Source organism: Berghia stephanieae, unplaced genomic scaffold (assembly GCF_034508935.2).
Source record: "Berghia stephanieae isolate SIO BIC M18660-M18661 unplaced genomic scaffold, UCSD_Bste_1.3 scaffold1359, whole genome shotgun sequence".
In the NCBI taxonomy this organism is placed as follows: Eukaryota; Metazoa; Mollusca; class Gastropoda; order Nudibranchia; family Aeolidiidae; genus Berghia; species Berghia stephanieae.
In genome coordinates, this window is record NW_027622356.1 from 1 (window position 1) to 13,108 (window position 13,108).

Sequence of the window (13,108 nt, forward strand, 5' to 3'; positions counted from 1 at the left end):
GGGAATATATTATTAAATATATTATTGGGCCACACAGAAAAATCAACCGAAGATATACCAAATTACACAGACAACGTTGTTTACCAATCTGCCCTCATTAAATGATGGTGAGTACAGTATCGAATGAAAATAGTTCATTCCCCGCGAAATTGCGGGCTTTTTACTAGTATATATATATATATATATATATTATATATATATATATATATATATATATATATATATATATATATTATATCCGTTTTTATATGGGGTGCAACCCAGCACCATGTGAGGCCGGTCACTAGCACGGATATATGGGGAGTATTTGCTCAGGAAGGGCATCCTGGCAGTAAAACTCAAGCCACAAGTAATGAATGAATGAAACAGAAATATCATACCGGATTGGCCTAGGACGGGATAAATACGACCGCCTCTGTCATTATTGGCCAGCAGGATGGCAGTGAAAATTCTGTGCCTGCTGGTCACCAACAAAAGGGGGGGGGGAGGCGTAAAAGATGGTCGAGGTAACGGATGGGAGTGGAGATCAAGATTGGAAGTTTGAACGTTGGAAGCATGAGAGACAGATTGAGGGATATCGCTGAGGCTATGGAAAGAAGAAATATTAACGCTCTGTGTGTGCAAGAAGCAAAGTGGAAGAGTGAATCAGCGAGGGAGATTGGTGGAGGATTTTAAATATTTTATAAAGGAAATGAGGTCACAAGAAACGGAGTGGGCATCATTCTGGATAAAGGACTTGCACAGAATGTTGTTAGAGACCAAATAGTGTCCGACAGACTATTGTGGATCAAGATCGAAGTTGACATGGAGAAAATCACTGTCGTGAGCTCATACGGACCCCAGACAGGCTGTACACAAGACAAGAAGGAAGAATTTTGGAAGAGGTTGATGAACAAATGGAAATCTTCGACAAATCAGAAAGAGTGCTCATCAGTGCAGACTTGAAAGGGCACGTTGGAGAAAGCAATATCGGAGAGGGGAGATGGTTGGTAAGGTATGCGTTTTGGCATCAGAAATGAAAAAGGCTTAAGGCGAAGAGGTAAGATTTGCAACAAGGATGGACCTGGCAATACTAAACATATATTTTAGAAAGAACGATTAGTACAGATTCACGTGAGAAAGACACAGCCTGTTATGCTGGAGGAGAAATATTTGAAGGGAGTATCAGATTGTGACAGTTTGCCGGGAGAGAGAGTGGCAGCGCAAGATTAGATTGTTATTGCGAAAGTGGCATTTGGAAAAAGGAATATAAAAGATAAACAAAGTGAGGGGAAAACACGATGGTGGAAACTAAAAGAGGAAGAGCAAAGAGAAATATTTGCTACAACAGTGAAGAGAAGACTAAGAATTGATTTTCCAAAGGAATGGAAAAGAACTTCTGATGCAATCCGTGAGGTGGCCAAAGAAGTGTTAGGGGTCAGTTCGGGAAGAGGAAAAGAAACATGGCGGTGGAATGAAGAGGTTCAAGAAGCAATAAAGAAAAAGAGGGTAGCAAGGAAGAACATGGATACAAACAGGGATGCTATGAAAGTAGAGGGATATAGGCAGGCAAAGAAAGAAGCAAAAAGAGCCGTTGCAAAACCAAAGTTCGAGACATTCAAAGATATGTTTGAGCAATTGAAAACTATTTTCAGAATAACAAAACAGAGGCACAAAAAGAGGAGAGATATACAACATATTAAGATGATCAAAGACCAGAATGGGAGGATATTGGGCAAAAATGAAGAGATTCGAGCAAGATGGTAAACACTCTACTAATAGCTCATACATGAAGAGAATGACAGGGAGAGGAGAAGCACAGTTATACAACCTAAAGAGAAGATAGTAGATGACATAAGCAAGAACGAGGTGTGGGATGAAAAGGGGGAAAGCAGTTGGACCAGACCGGATACCAGCAGAAGTCTGGAAATCACTTGGACATTAAGGGTTAAATATTTCCTGGTATCGTTTTTAAACGACATTTTACAGAAAGAGAAAATGCCAGAAAAATGGACAAAAAGTACGTTGGTTCCCATATACAAAAAAGGAGATGGCTAAGAATGTGGTAACTATAGGGGCATTGAGTTAATGAGGCGTGAAGATATGGGGAAAAGTAATCGATAAAAGGATTAGAAAAGATGAAGACATAAGTAAAGAACAGTTTGGATTTATCGCTGGTAAAAGTACAACGGATGTTGTATTTGCTCTAAAAGTGACCGCAGAGAAGTATAGAGAAAAGCAAAGAGAAGTACATTGTGTATTCATTGACCTGGAGAAAGCATACCAAGAGAAGAAATGTGCTACTGTATGTGAGCAAAGATGGTAGCAGAGAGATCAAAGTTATCCAAGATATGTATAAAGGAAACAAAACAGTGGTAAGGACAGCCGTTGGTTTAACTGATCGATTTATTGTAAGAGTTGGATCACACCGGGATTTGCTCTCAGCCCACTGCTGTTTGCGTTGTCATAACAGAACTCCTTCGGCGAGAGGCAACATGATTTATGCAGATGATGTAGTATTTTTGAATGATACAAAAGCTGAGGCAGCAAAGGAACTGGAGGGTAGGAGGCGGGTGTTGGAAAGGAGGGAATTAAAGGTAAGCAGACCGAATACAGAGTATTTGTGCATCGGACAACAGAGATCAGAATCACCAATAAAGATAGGAGAAGAGTATGTGCCAGAGACAAAACAATTCAAATACTAAGGAACAACTGTTCCAGGAGAAGGGGACAATGAGATGGAGTTAAGAAGAGGATACAGGCAGGCTGGAATAATTTTCAAAAAGGGAACTGGAGCCTTTGTGCAAACGAAATTCCCAAAGTGGAGGTGAAAATATTACCATTTAGATCAGAAATTTTATAGGTCTAGAGAAGGGCTACAACAAAAAAAAAACAAGATAAAGAAGTTGGGGGGCAGAAATGTAGATGTTTAGATGGTACTTGGCTGACAGAAAATAAAAAATGAGAAATGAAGAATTCGAATTTTGATGAAGTAAAAAAATGTATCAAAAAAAAGAGAGAGAAGTAGATTGAAATGGTTCGGACATGAAAAGGACAAAAGAGTGGTACGGGGAAGGGAAAAATATTGGACTTAAAAAAGGGAAAAGAGGAAAAAGGGGACGTCAAAAGACAAGATGGTGGGAAAAGGAAAAGGATGAGATGGGGGAAATAGGCCGGAGGAAGATGATACGTTAAACCAGGATGCAGGAGAGGGGGGCTTCATTAGGGCAACCGAAACTGGGAAACTGAAAGGTATATATATTTCTTTGTTGGCACATTTTGGATGTGGTATTTAAAATTCAATGATTTTTTATTTTATTTTTCGGCCCCTTAAACTTTTTTTTGCCTTGTGTCAAGCGTTATCTTTACCATAAACCGTCGTATGGTATGAATATTGGTAATGTGGTGGCAAAATTTTGTATCTTGGAAAAAGTGTTTATTGGTATTTTGAGGAAACAGTGTTGTTGTGGGTTTGAAAATATGCTGATATTGGATTGGGGGAACGTCTTGATATTGGTTTGACGACGGCCCAGTGTTGAATTAGTTTGCGACGGCAACGTGTTGATATTGTAGTGAAAATGGAACGTCTAAAAAGAGTTTGTTTTGGGTGTTGGGGTTTAAAAATTTTTTCGACACAGAAAAACCCCAAACGTCCGGGTTTTATTTTACACGGTGAGAGGGGGAAAAGTTTTTTCCAAAGACAAACTATAAAAACGGGGCAAACCGGGATTTCCGACCCAAAGCGGGTCAACAAAAGTTTATATTTTTATACTTGTATAAAAAAAGAAAGACTTAAAACTTTTGTAAAAGAATTACAAAAAAGTCCCAAAAAGGTTTTAAAATTGTCCCTGTACCCTTACATAAAAATTGAAACAAAAATGAGGGTTGGGGGATATTACAATACAGATAACGTGAAACTGCCAGGTGTCATTTTACACCGAGATGGGTGAGGAATGTGGTAATGATTATTGCTAAGGACCAACTTTTGGGGGAAACGAGGCTCGAACCCAGGCCCTTCCTATCTGAAAAGAATGTCTACTAAAGTCACATACCCCGAAAAGTTATTGAAAATTTAATTTTATCGTTTTGGTTTCCTTTTATTTTTTAAAAATTTAAATGCTTACTACTTTTTTTTAGTTGTTATTACAGAAGTAGAATCATTTTCCCCCTTTTCTCTCTCTTCTCTTTTCCCCTCTTTCTCTCTCTCCTTTTTTTCTTTTTTTCCCCTCTTTTTTTTAAAATCTATTCTTTCGTTGTTTAGTTAAAAAGTAAATTAGAATTTGATGGGGAACATCTTTGTATGATTTTGATGATGGAAATAGTTTTAAAAAATTTTCGATGGAAAAAAATTTTTTTTATAGTTTTTAAACAACAGTTGATATTGATTTTGTCTTTTGGATTTTGGGGTTTATAGGTGAGTTTTAAGGGACATAAATAAAAGACTGATAAAGACTGAATAGAAAATTGATTGATTACCCCCTGTTAGTAAACGGGAAAGGGAAAGAAAAAAAAAATAAGTAAAATTATTTTTAAATATTTTTTTTTGTATCAGTTGTTAAAAACAAGAATTGATCTTTTAGTGGACAATAAAAATCGTAAAGCGCTTGAAAGGCGCCCCCCGGGGAGGGTTAAAATTTTCGGACACAGACAAATCTGTTAAGGCTTACTTTTATATTATTCTTTATTATCACTTTATTTTTATTTTTTTTTATATATATAATATTTTATAATATAAAATCTTTCTATTATCTTCTTCAAACTATCTATCTATTATCTACTATCTATTATTATCTTTATATTTTTATCTTCAATTTTTCTATTTAAATTTTTTTCATTTTATCATCTATTTTCCCTTCTCTCTTCTTTTTTTATTATATATTATTATATATATATATAATTTTTTAAAATTTTTTAAAGAGGAAAAGAGGAGGAGAGAGGAGAGGAAAGAGGAAAATAGTAGATCATTGTGAGGTAGATAGTTATAATAAATAGATGAAGAAGATAGTTTAAAAAAAAACGTGATAGATAAAAAAGTATATATAAAAAAAAATTTTATATTTTAATATATATTATTAATATATATTTTTTATTTTTATATTATAAAAATTTATAAAATTTATATTTTATGAAAAATTTTTCCACATTTTTTCCCAAATTTAAATTATATTAATTTTTTAAAAACCCCTTTGTGTTTCTTTTTTTTTTGTTTTTAAGGGTTTTCGGGGGGGGTTAAACCCCTTTGGATTCGCCAGAAAAAGGAAAAATGGGTTTGAAAAAAGTTTGAATTACAAAAAAGCCCCAAAAAAAGTAAGAATAGGGGGAAATTGGGAAAAAAGGGCGTTGTTTAAAAAGCAACCCAAGATTAGTTTGAGATACCTAAAAGTCTCTCCAGACACAAGACAGGTCCCCTTAAGGGAATACCTAAAGTTTCCAATCATTTAATTTAAAAGTAAATAAAAAAAATAAATGCATAAAAGGGGAGTTTTACAAGGAAAAAAATTTATCTCCCCAAAATAAATATACATTGGTTTCCCCCCCAGCCAAAGGAGTCGGCAGGTGGACAAAACTAAGAATTCACAAGAAAAAGGAAAAATTGGGAAAAGGGATGGGGGGTAGAAGAACGTTACCCCCTGACTATGGGGGGTCAGGGCCCCCCAGTTGTGTCTAATTTTTAAATTTAAAAAAAAAGTTTTCCCCCATTATTTTTTTATTTTTTTTAAGTGGTTTACTTGGGGAATTTTGGCCCCAATCACCCTTTTTCTCTCTCTCTTCTCTTTTCTCTCTTCTCTCTCTCTCTTCTCTCTTTCTTTTTCCCCCTTTTGGGGCACCTAGGTTTTCCTTTTTAATTTAGGCCCCTTTTGGTTCTTTTTGTTTTCCATGCGTTTTTTGTCCCTCTAAAACCAAATTAAGGAAAATTGGTGGGAAAAATTTTTTTTTTGAAAAAAAGTGGTTTGGTATTTTATGATGGAAAAATGCGTGATATTGGATTGAGGGTGGGAACATGTTGTTTTGGGATTGGTGATGGCAACTTTGGTATTTGGGATTGTGAGGGGAACTGCGTGTTTTTGGGAAAGATGGGTTTAAATTGGGTTTTTTTGAGGCGTGTATAATATTGGTTTGGTGGATAAAAAAAATTTTGATATAAATAATAAAAAATTAAACAATATTGTTATTGATTTTAAAGTATTGTTTTTGGGGCTAATTTTTAAAAAATAGTGTCGGTGTTTTTAAAAGTGAAAAAAAAAGGGGATATAATTGTTTTTTTTAATAGGTCCTTTTTTCCCAATAAATAGTAAAGAGAAAAAAAATGATTTAAAACCTTTTTCAGAAAATTTTTTTTAAAAAGCATTTTTCTTTGTATAAAAATTTTTAAAAAAACAAAAAAACCTTTATCTTTTGTCTAAGAAATAAAAAAGGGCTAAAATTTGGTTTAAAAGGGGTTTCACAGTCACCGCTTCATTTTAAGGGAAATGGGAAAGAGCCCATACGCCGCTGGGGGTTTTTTAAAAAAAAAACTTTCAAACACAATAACATTTAAAAGGGGGCCTTTTTCTTTTTTACACCTTTTTTTGGGGTGAGAAAAAGGGATAAAATTTTGTTTCCCAATGTTTTAACTATGTTATCCCCTGGTTTTTCCCCACCCGAAAGCGAGTGTCTTTACCTAAAGACCACAAAGCCGCACAAACCGTTTAAAATTACCTTTAGTTGTTTCTCTTCTATTAAATCAAAATTAACGGTATTTTTTCCCCTATATTCCAAAAGGGAAAGGGGTTGAGCAACCTCTCTCTTCTCTCTCTCTTCTCTTTTTTCCCTCTCTCTCCCTCCCCCCCAAAACCTATCTATCTTTTTATTATCTATTATTATCTTTTTTTCCTTTCCCGCTTACCACGTTTTGTATTGTGAGTGTGAGTCTATCTTGGTTATTTTTTAATTTAAAGGGTCTATCTGTCTTGTTTGTCTTATGACAATGCAGTTTTTTATCCCCTCTAAAAAAAACCCAAAAAACGGGGGGGCAATTATGGAAATGATGATAGAAAAAAAATTTTGTTTTAAAGGGAACAAAGAATTTTTTGTATTGATGAGGGCAAAAGTGATGATATGGTTTTGGGGGGAAAAAGGGGTTTTATTTGGGATGATGATGGCCCAAAGTGTTGATTTTGGTATTGTGGTGGAAAAGTGTTTATATTGGTATTGATGGGGAACAGTTTTGATGGGGTATTGATGATTGCTAAAAGCGGTTTAAAAGGTTATCGTACCCCCTTTCACTTAACAAATAAGGGGGCATACCCCCGCGGGGGTTTTTCAAACCCTTTTAAACCCCAGAAAAACCCCCCTTTAAAATCCATGTTTTCTTTTCACCCCTAAAAAGGGGGAGAGAAAGGAGTAAAAAAAGTGTCCCAATTATCAACTATGCGCGAAAAAGGGTGGGGGGGGTTTTACATGACCCTTCCCACCCCCAAAAAAGAGGTCATACCCCCAAAGGGGCCGCATGCCACACAAAGTTTAATTACCATTCTATTAAACAAATTAACATGTTCTTGAAAAGCTATGAAAATTTTTTTTTTTTTTTTTGTTGGAAATTTTACACTTAAAACAAAGCCTTTTCCCCCTGGGGTAAAAATTTTTTATTTTATAACAAAGTTATGCAGTTTAAAAAGGGGTCATTTATTTGGATGATACAAAGGAATTTAAAAAAGGGAAAAAAAATGGGCGTTTTCTGGTTTTTTTTGGTTTGTGGCTGTACCCGCTTAAAAACGGGGAAATTTGATATTAAAAATTGGGAATTTTTTGGGAAAAAATTTTTGAAAAAGAAGAAGACATCAAAAAGATTTAAAAATTTTAAGTTTTTGGCGATTTGGGTAGGGGCAATATTTAAATTTTTTTTTAAAAAAAAAGTTATATTGTTTTATTTGGGGCCCCTTTTGGGAAAGTGAAAATTTTTTTTCTACAAACTACAAATGACCCCCTAAAGCCCGCTAAATTATTTAGAGAGAGGAAAGAAGTAGAGAGAGAGAGAGAGAGAGAGAGGATTAACTACTATCCCTAGAATAACAATGAAACAAACTTAATTAGAAAAAAAGCGCGCGGGATTTGGTCACATTCCCCTTTTCCCCGGGCAAAAATGGTGACACCTGATGAATTGAGCTTCGGGTTTAGTGGATAGTCTTAAGTTTCCATTTATTCACTGTGTGGAATCTTTAATTTTTACCTGATGTGGGGTAAATTTTTAAAATTGGAACTTTTAACTTAAGATTATTAAAAATAACATTCGAAAGGAACAACTGTGTCAAAGGGTTTAGAAAGTTATAAAATCGTGGTTGTGTTTACAAAAGACGAAGACCAAGATGGCGTCGACCAAACAATAAATGGTCAAGATGCTGTGCTTTTTTTCCAGTTCACCCCACAAAGGATGGGTTTCTCTAAATAAAACGCAGGGATTTGCTGTGCGAATGGGTTTTTGGACAGAAAATTTTGTTCTTTGGTTAAGTGAAGATCAATTCAAGGAACCAGAAATTACGATAACAAGCGATACGGTAAGAAAACGGGCAATATCTCAATCGTAAATGTTTTACGCACCCCAAAAAGTCAACCGCAAAACAAACCCAAAGGGAAAATGATAAAATTTTAAAAGACCTAGCGTTTTATGAACAAAATAGGAAACAAATCAATATTTTAAAATTGTGGAGATTTTAAAGCCAAAGTAGGGGGAAAACGTCTCGACAGTGACACACTATGTTTAGGATCATACTCAAAAAAGGAAAAGTAAGGGTAACGGAGAAAAATTAGTCGTTCTGTGAACAGGAAAAAATTTTCATAACAAACAGTGCTTTCAACCACCCACAAGACACAGACAACATGGGAGGTTTTAAAAAAAAAGACCAAACCAAGACAAAATGAAACAATACAAAAACCCAAATAGGGGCTATTCATATGTCGACACCCCCCATAAACACTACTCAACCAACTCGCGTCTTACGGTGGTACACTGCTAAAATCCGATCACAAATCGTAAAACGAATTTTAACATAAATGGTACAGACAACGAAAACAGAAAAGGTAAAACGGCAGCAAAACAAAACGGCAAAAATAGTAAATGAGGAGAATGTCGCTTCATTACCAATTGAATTAACCCCAAGCTATGGAAAAAAAAAGGCAAAACAGTAATCCAAACAATGAATGGAAAGAGACCAAGCGGGCAAAAGAAATATGCGGGGGAAGAAAGGCGGCTTTTAATACAATAAGAACAAACCCAAAACGAACGCCTAAATCGCTTTTTAACGATCTTCGCGGCCCAAAAAAAAGAACTTAGGACAGGATAAAAAAACACGAAAGACCGGAAGAAATAATAAACCTGAAAACGGAACGAAACAAAATATGCATTCAATTCGATCACTTACAATAAAACCAGAAGAGGGGGTTAGACCAAAAAAAAAAAAGGAAGAATAGGAAAAAACCCAAAAAAAACGCATGTCTATGTTCAAAAACGACGAAATCTCTGAACCCCAAAACCCTTTAGAAACCCCAAAATACAGAAAATTTGCAAACAGACAACAAAACCAAAAGTATCCTTGAATTGTAACTGACCACTTCCCCCAGGAAAAATTTTACAAACAAGTCTCAAAAATATCGCCCTTCTCAGGAAACCCTAGGACCTAAACAAACCGCTCACAAAAAACTGAAGTTTGAAATAGATAAAGTGCCTAAACAATAACAGATCCCCCAGGGGAAGATGAAAATTCCCGCTGAATTGGGTGAAATGCGGTACCCTCTCCCTGGATCTGGCATTGCAAAATAATGAACAAAAAATTCTCAAACACAAATGACTGGGACTAAAAGCGGTGTCAATTACAATAACAAAAAAACCCGGAAAAACAAAAAGGACCCGTAAACAATGGGGCCCAATAACATTATGAATACCCTAAGAAAAAACTGTAAATATTGTCCCTCAACGAATTAGCAAAAAAAGAAAAAAATCTATCACATAGCCAAAACGGTTTCGCCAAGACCGAAGACATCGGCGTGTATGGGCACATAAAATGGTTGGCAGGGAAGGACCAAAGAAAACATTCCATAACAATAAAAGGGAAAGATATGTCCGCAGCCCTTTGATACGATCGACAGAGGAAAACTTTTGGAGATATTAACAGAAATAGTAGCGAAAACGAGTTCCGAATATCCGATTTCTCTCAGCAACCAAAGATCAACCAAGGATATACGGGGCCAAAAACCAAAGCAGTTCGAAAGTAAAACATCGGGACCCCCCCAAGGAATAGTCGAGCCCGATTCTGTTTACAATTATTAGAAACCGCCTGAAAGAAGTTCGAAAATCATTCCAAAAAAACGACTCATATTGAGAAAGCAAATCCCTAGAAAATCGCCCATGCAGATGATGTCGATTTTTTGGATCAACCCCAGCCAAAAAAGACATCATACAAAATACCCCCTTTAAAAACCCCCAAGTCAATGGCCAATAAAAAAACCAAAATTTTCAAAAATATCGAGGAACAAAAGGAATGGAAAAAACAAAAAAAAAATCGGTCCTAATTGGAGGGCACCCAGGATTACAAAGAAGAAAACAGCTATCAAACGCCGACTCAGTTAACCACCAATGTATGGATTAGAGGTGACAAAATAAAGAAAAAACCAAACTGAAAAAGTACCTGCTCTTCTAAAACCCGGTACTTCTGTATAACTCGGACTTGGGCGTTGCAAAATCCGAAGAAGGAAAATCTGGATGCCCTTTCCATCGCCACAGCTAAGAAGGGGGACTGGCATCAAATACCCAAAAGATTCAAATGAATCCTCTATAAGATCACAAAAAAAGGGCCAATCTCCCTTGACATTTTTCACAAAACGGGCAATTTTCGGTCAATACTAGCAGGGCAAAAACATACCCGCAAACCAAGCCATGTCGGGATACTTCCCAAAAACACGGGAACCCTTTTAGAGGAAGACGATCACAAAACTCTTGTGATCCTAAAGAAAAAACCTCACATCACTTGGGCAAAAACTTAGTCTCAAAACGCAGGGGGCCTTGAAAAACTGAGAACCCCGCAGAGGACCGGCAATATTGGAGAACACCTCACACAGGAAATACTGGAAACACCAAGGCGACCCCATCTTTGGTCGGACGGAAAGGCATCTAAGTAGTAAGTAGTAGTCATCCCTCGCGAACAAGATTGCCCGTTTGGGCCAGTGTGTGGCCAAATATTAATTTTGTTTCTTTTATTAAATTTATTATTAATTTTGTTTTTCAAAAACATTATCTGTCTATTCAATTTTCTGTTTGTTAAAAATTTAGTTCATTTTAAGTGGGCCCGTTTAATAGGAAAACCAAATGATTTTTTTATTTGAAACTTTTGAAGTCGATTTTTGGGCGGTTTTAGTTAAACCTCTGAGCCTTGCCTCGTCACTCATTTTTGTCGTGGAGAGGGAACAAAATGGCCGTTCCATATTTTCACTATTGAAAAAGCAAATTGGGTTGATGTTTTTGAGAATCGGGAAAAAATACTTTTCATAATCCCCAAAGAAATTTTAAATATAAAAAAGAAGAAATGTGCTAATAACCTTGTGAGCGACAAAAAACTTCCCCCTTTTGAGTTTTAGAAATATTGTACTCCAAAGAGTAAAAAATTTTTTTTTAACTGTTTCTTTTTGGGAAATTCTTCGAGTTTTGTCGCTTGACATAATCTAAAATGACCTCTTTTTTTAACTGTGTGCCCAAATTTCGTCATATTCATCGTAAACAGCTTCGTCGTCCATATTTTTCGCGAATTTGGGCATTCGGGAGCGAAAAAAAGGGCCCAAAGATTTTGGCGGGAATTTCATTGCTAAATTTTTTTCCCTTTATCCTTATTCCCTTTGGTATATTCACTACGGAAATTGAGTCATCCTTCCCCCTTTCTCTCTCCCTTTTTTCCTTTTCCTCTCTCCCCCTCTCTTCTCAATCTATCTTTCTATTTCTTTTTTATCTACTTATCATCTATTTTTCTATCTATCGAATCGTGTTTGATACAAATATGGGACGAAAAAAGGCTCGACATGTAGTAAAGGAGGAATTATTTTTTTTAAAAAATATTTACCCAATGTTTGAGACAGTCTACATTAAAGTTTCAGGCTTAATTTGCCATCGTCAGTCCTGACGATCAAAAATTTAAGCCCTGAAACTTAATGAGACGTCTCAAACATTGTGGGAAATATTTTTTAAAAAAAAAATATATCATTATTTTATTATCTCTATCTTCTTGCTTACAACGTTTTGATATTGTGGACATCTATCTATGGTTCCTTTTTATTTTTTTTAGACTCTTTCTTCTTTTGGGCTTTGACAAAGCAGTTATCTTAAACCCCCCTAAAAAAAAAACCATAACGGATAGCAATTTGGAAATGATGATGGCAAAGTGTTGATGTTGATTCAACAATGAATTTATTGGATTGAGATGTCAACAATGATGTATTGGTATTGGTAACAACATTTTGTATTGGTATTGATGGTGGGGAACAGGTTGATTTGGTATGATGGTGGAACAGTGTTGATGTTGGGATTGATGATTGAAATAGTGTTAATATTTGGGGGGGTGGCACATAATAAATGATATAGAGAAAAATAAAAACAACAATTTGCTATTTTATAATTTGGTATCGAAAACTGGGGTAACTATAGATGTAGTGTGGTGCCCTTGAGCATAAGATTTAAAAAAGACTAAATTTATTGATACTTCTTTCGTTAGTGACACATGGGTAGAAGAAAGAAAAAAAGTAATAGTAAAACTTTCAGTAGATATAGTTAAAGTATTTTCTTTATATAATTGTTAAAAGCACACTTTTTATATTTTGTATAAAATAATTACACTTTTTTGCTGAAAAAAGGATCACAAGGTGTTCCCAGTCAAGCATTTGTAAACAAGGGACGAGACATAAAGCCGGGTTGGGATATTATAACATTTTCAGACACAGCCTACACTTTTAAAGGTCGTATTCACTTTTCCCCTGGTTGTGAGGGAAGTGGTAATGATGTACCCCAAGGAATTAAAAACAAAAACAAAAAAACAAAAAAAAAAAACTCATAAAAAAAAATAAAGAAACCATGGGATGGTTTTAAAAAATTTAAAAAGTTATTTCGACGTTC

At 35.4% G+C, this 13,108-nt stretch overlaps 2 protein-coding genes across 2 annotated transcripts; both read left to right on the plus strand.

Moving 5' to 3' along the window:
• Positions 1-513: 513 nt before the first annotated feature.
• On the plus strand, positions 514-2,037 carry LOC144961088 (uncharacterized). The gene is made up of 4 exons (XM_078894404.1): positions 514-640; positions 844-985; positions 1,245-1,742; positions 1,785-2,037. The coding sequence occupies exons 1-4, from the start codon at positions 514-516 to the stop codon at positions 2,035-2,037; spliced, it is 1,020 nt and encodes a 339-aa protein (XP_078750530.1).
• A 293-nt stretch (positions 2,038-2,330) lies between these two features.
• Positions 2,331-2,684, plus strand: LOC144961087 (uncharacterized). The gene has a single exon (XM_078894403.1). The coding sequence runs from the start codon at positions 2,331-2,333 to the stop codon at positions 2,682-2,684; it is 354 nt and encodes a 117-aa protein (XP_078750529.1).
• The last annotated feature ends 10,424 nt before the right edge of the window (positions 2,685-13,108 follow it).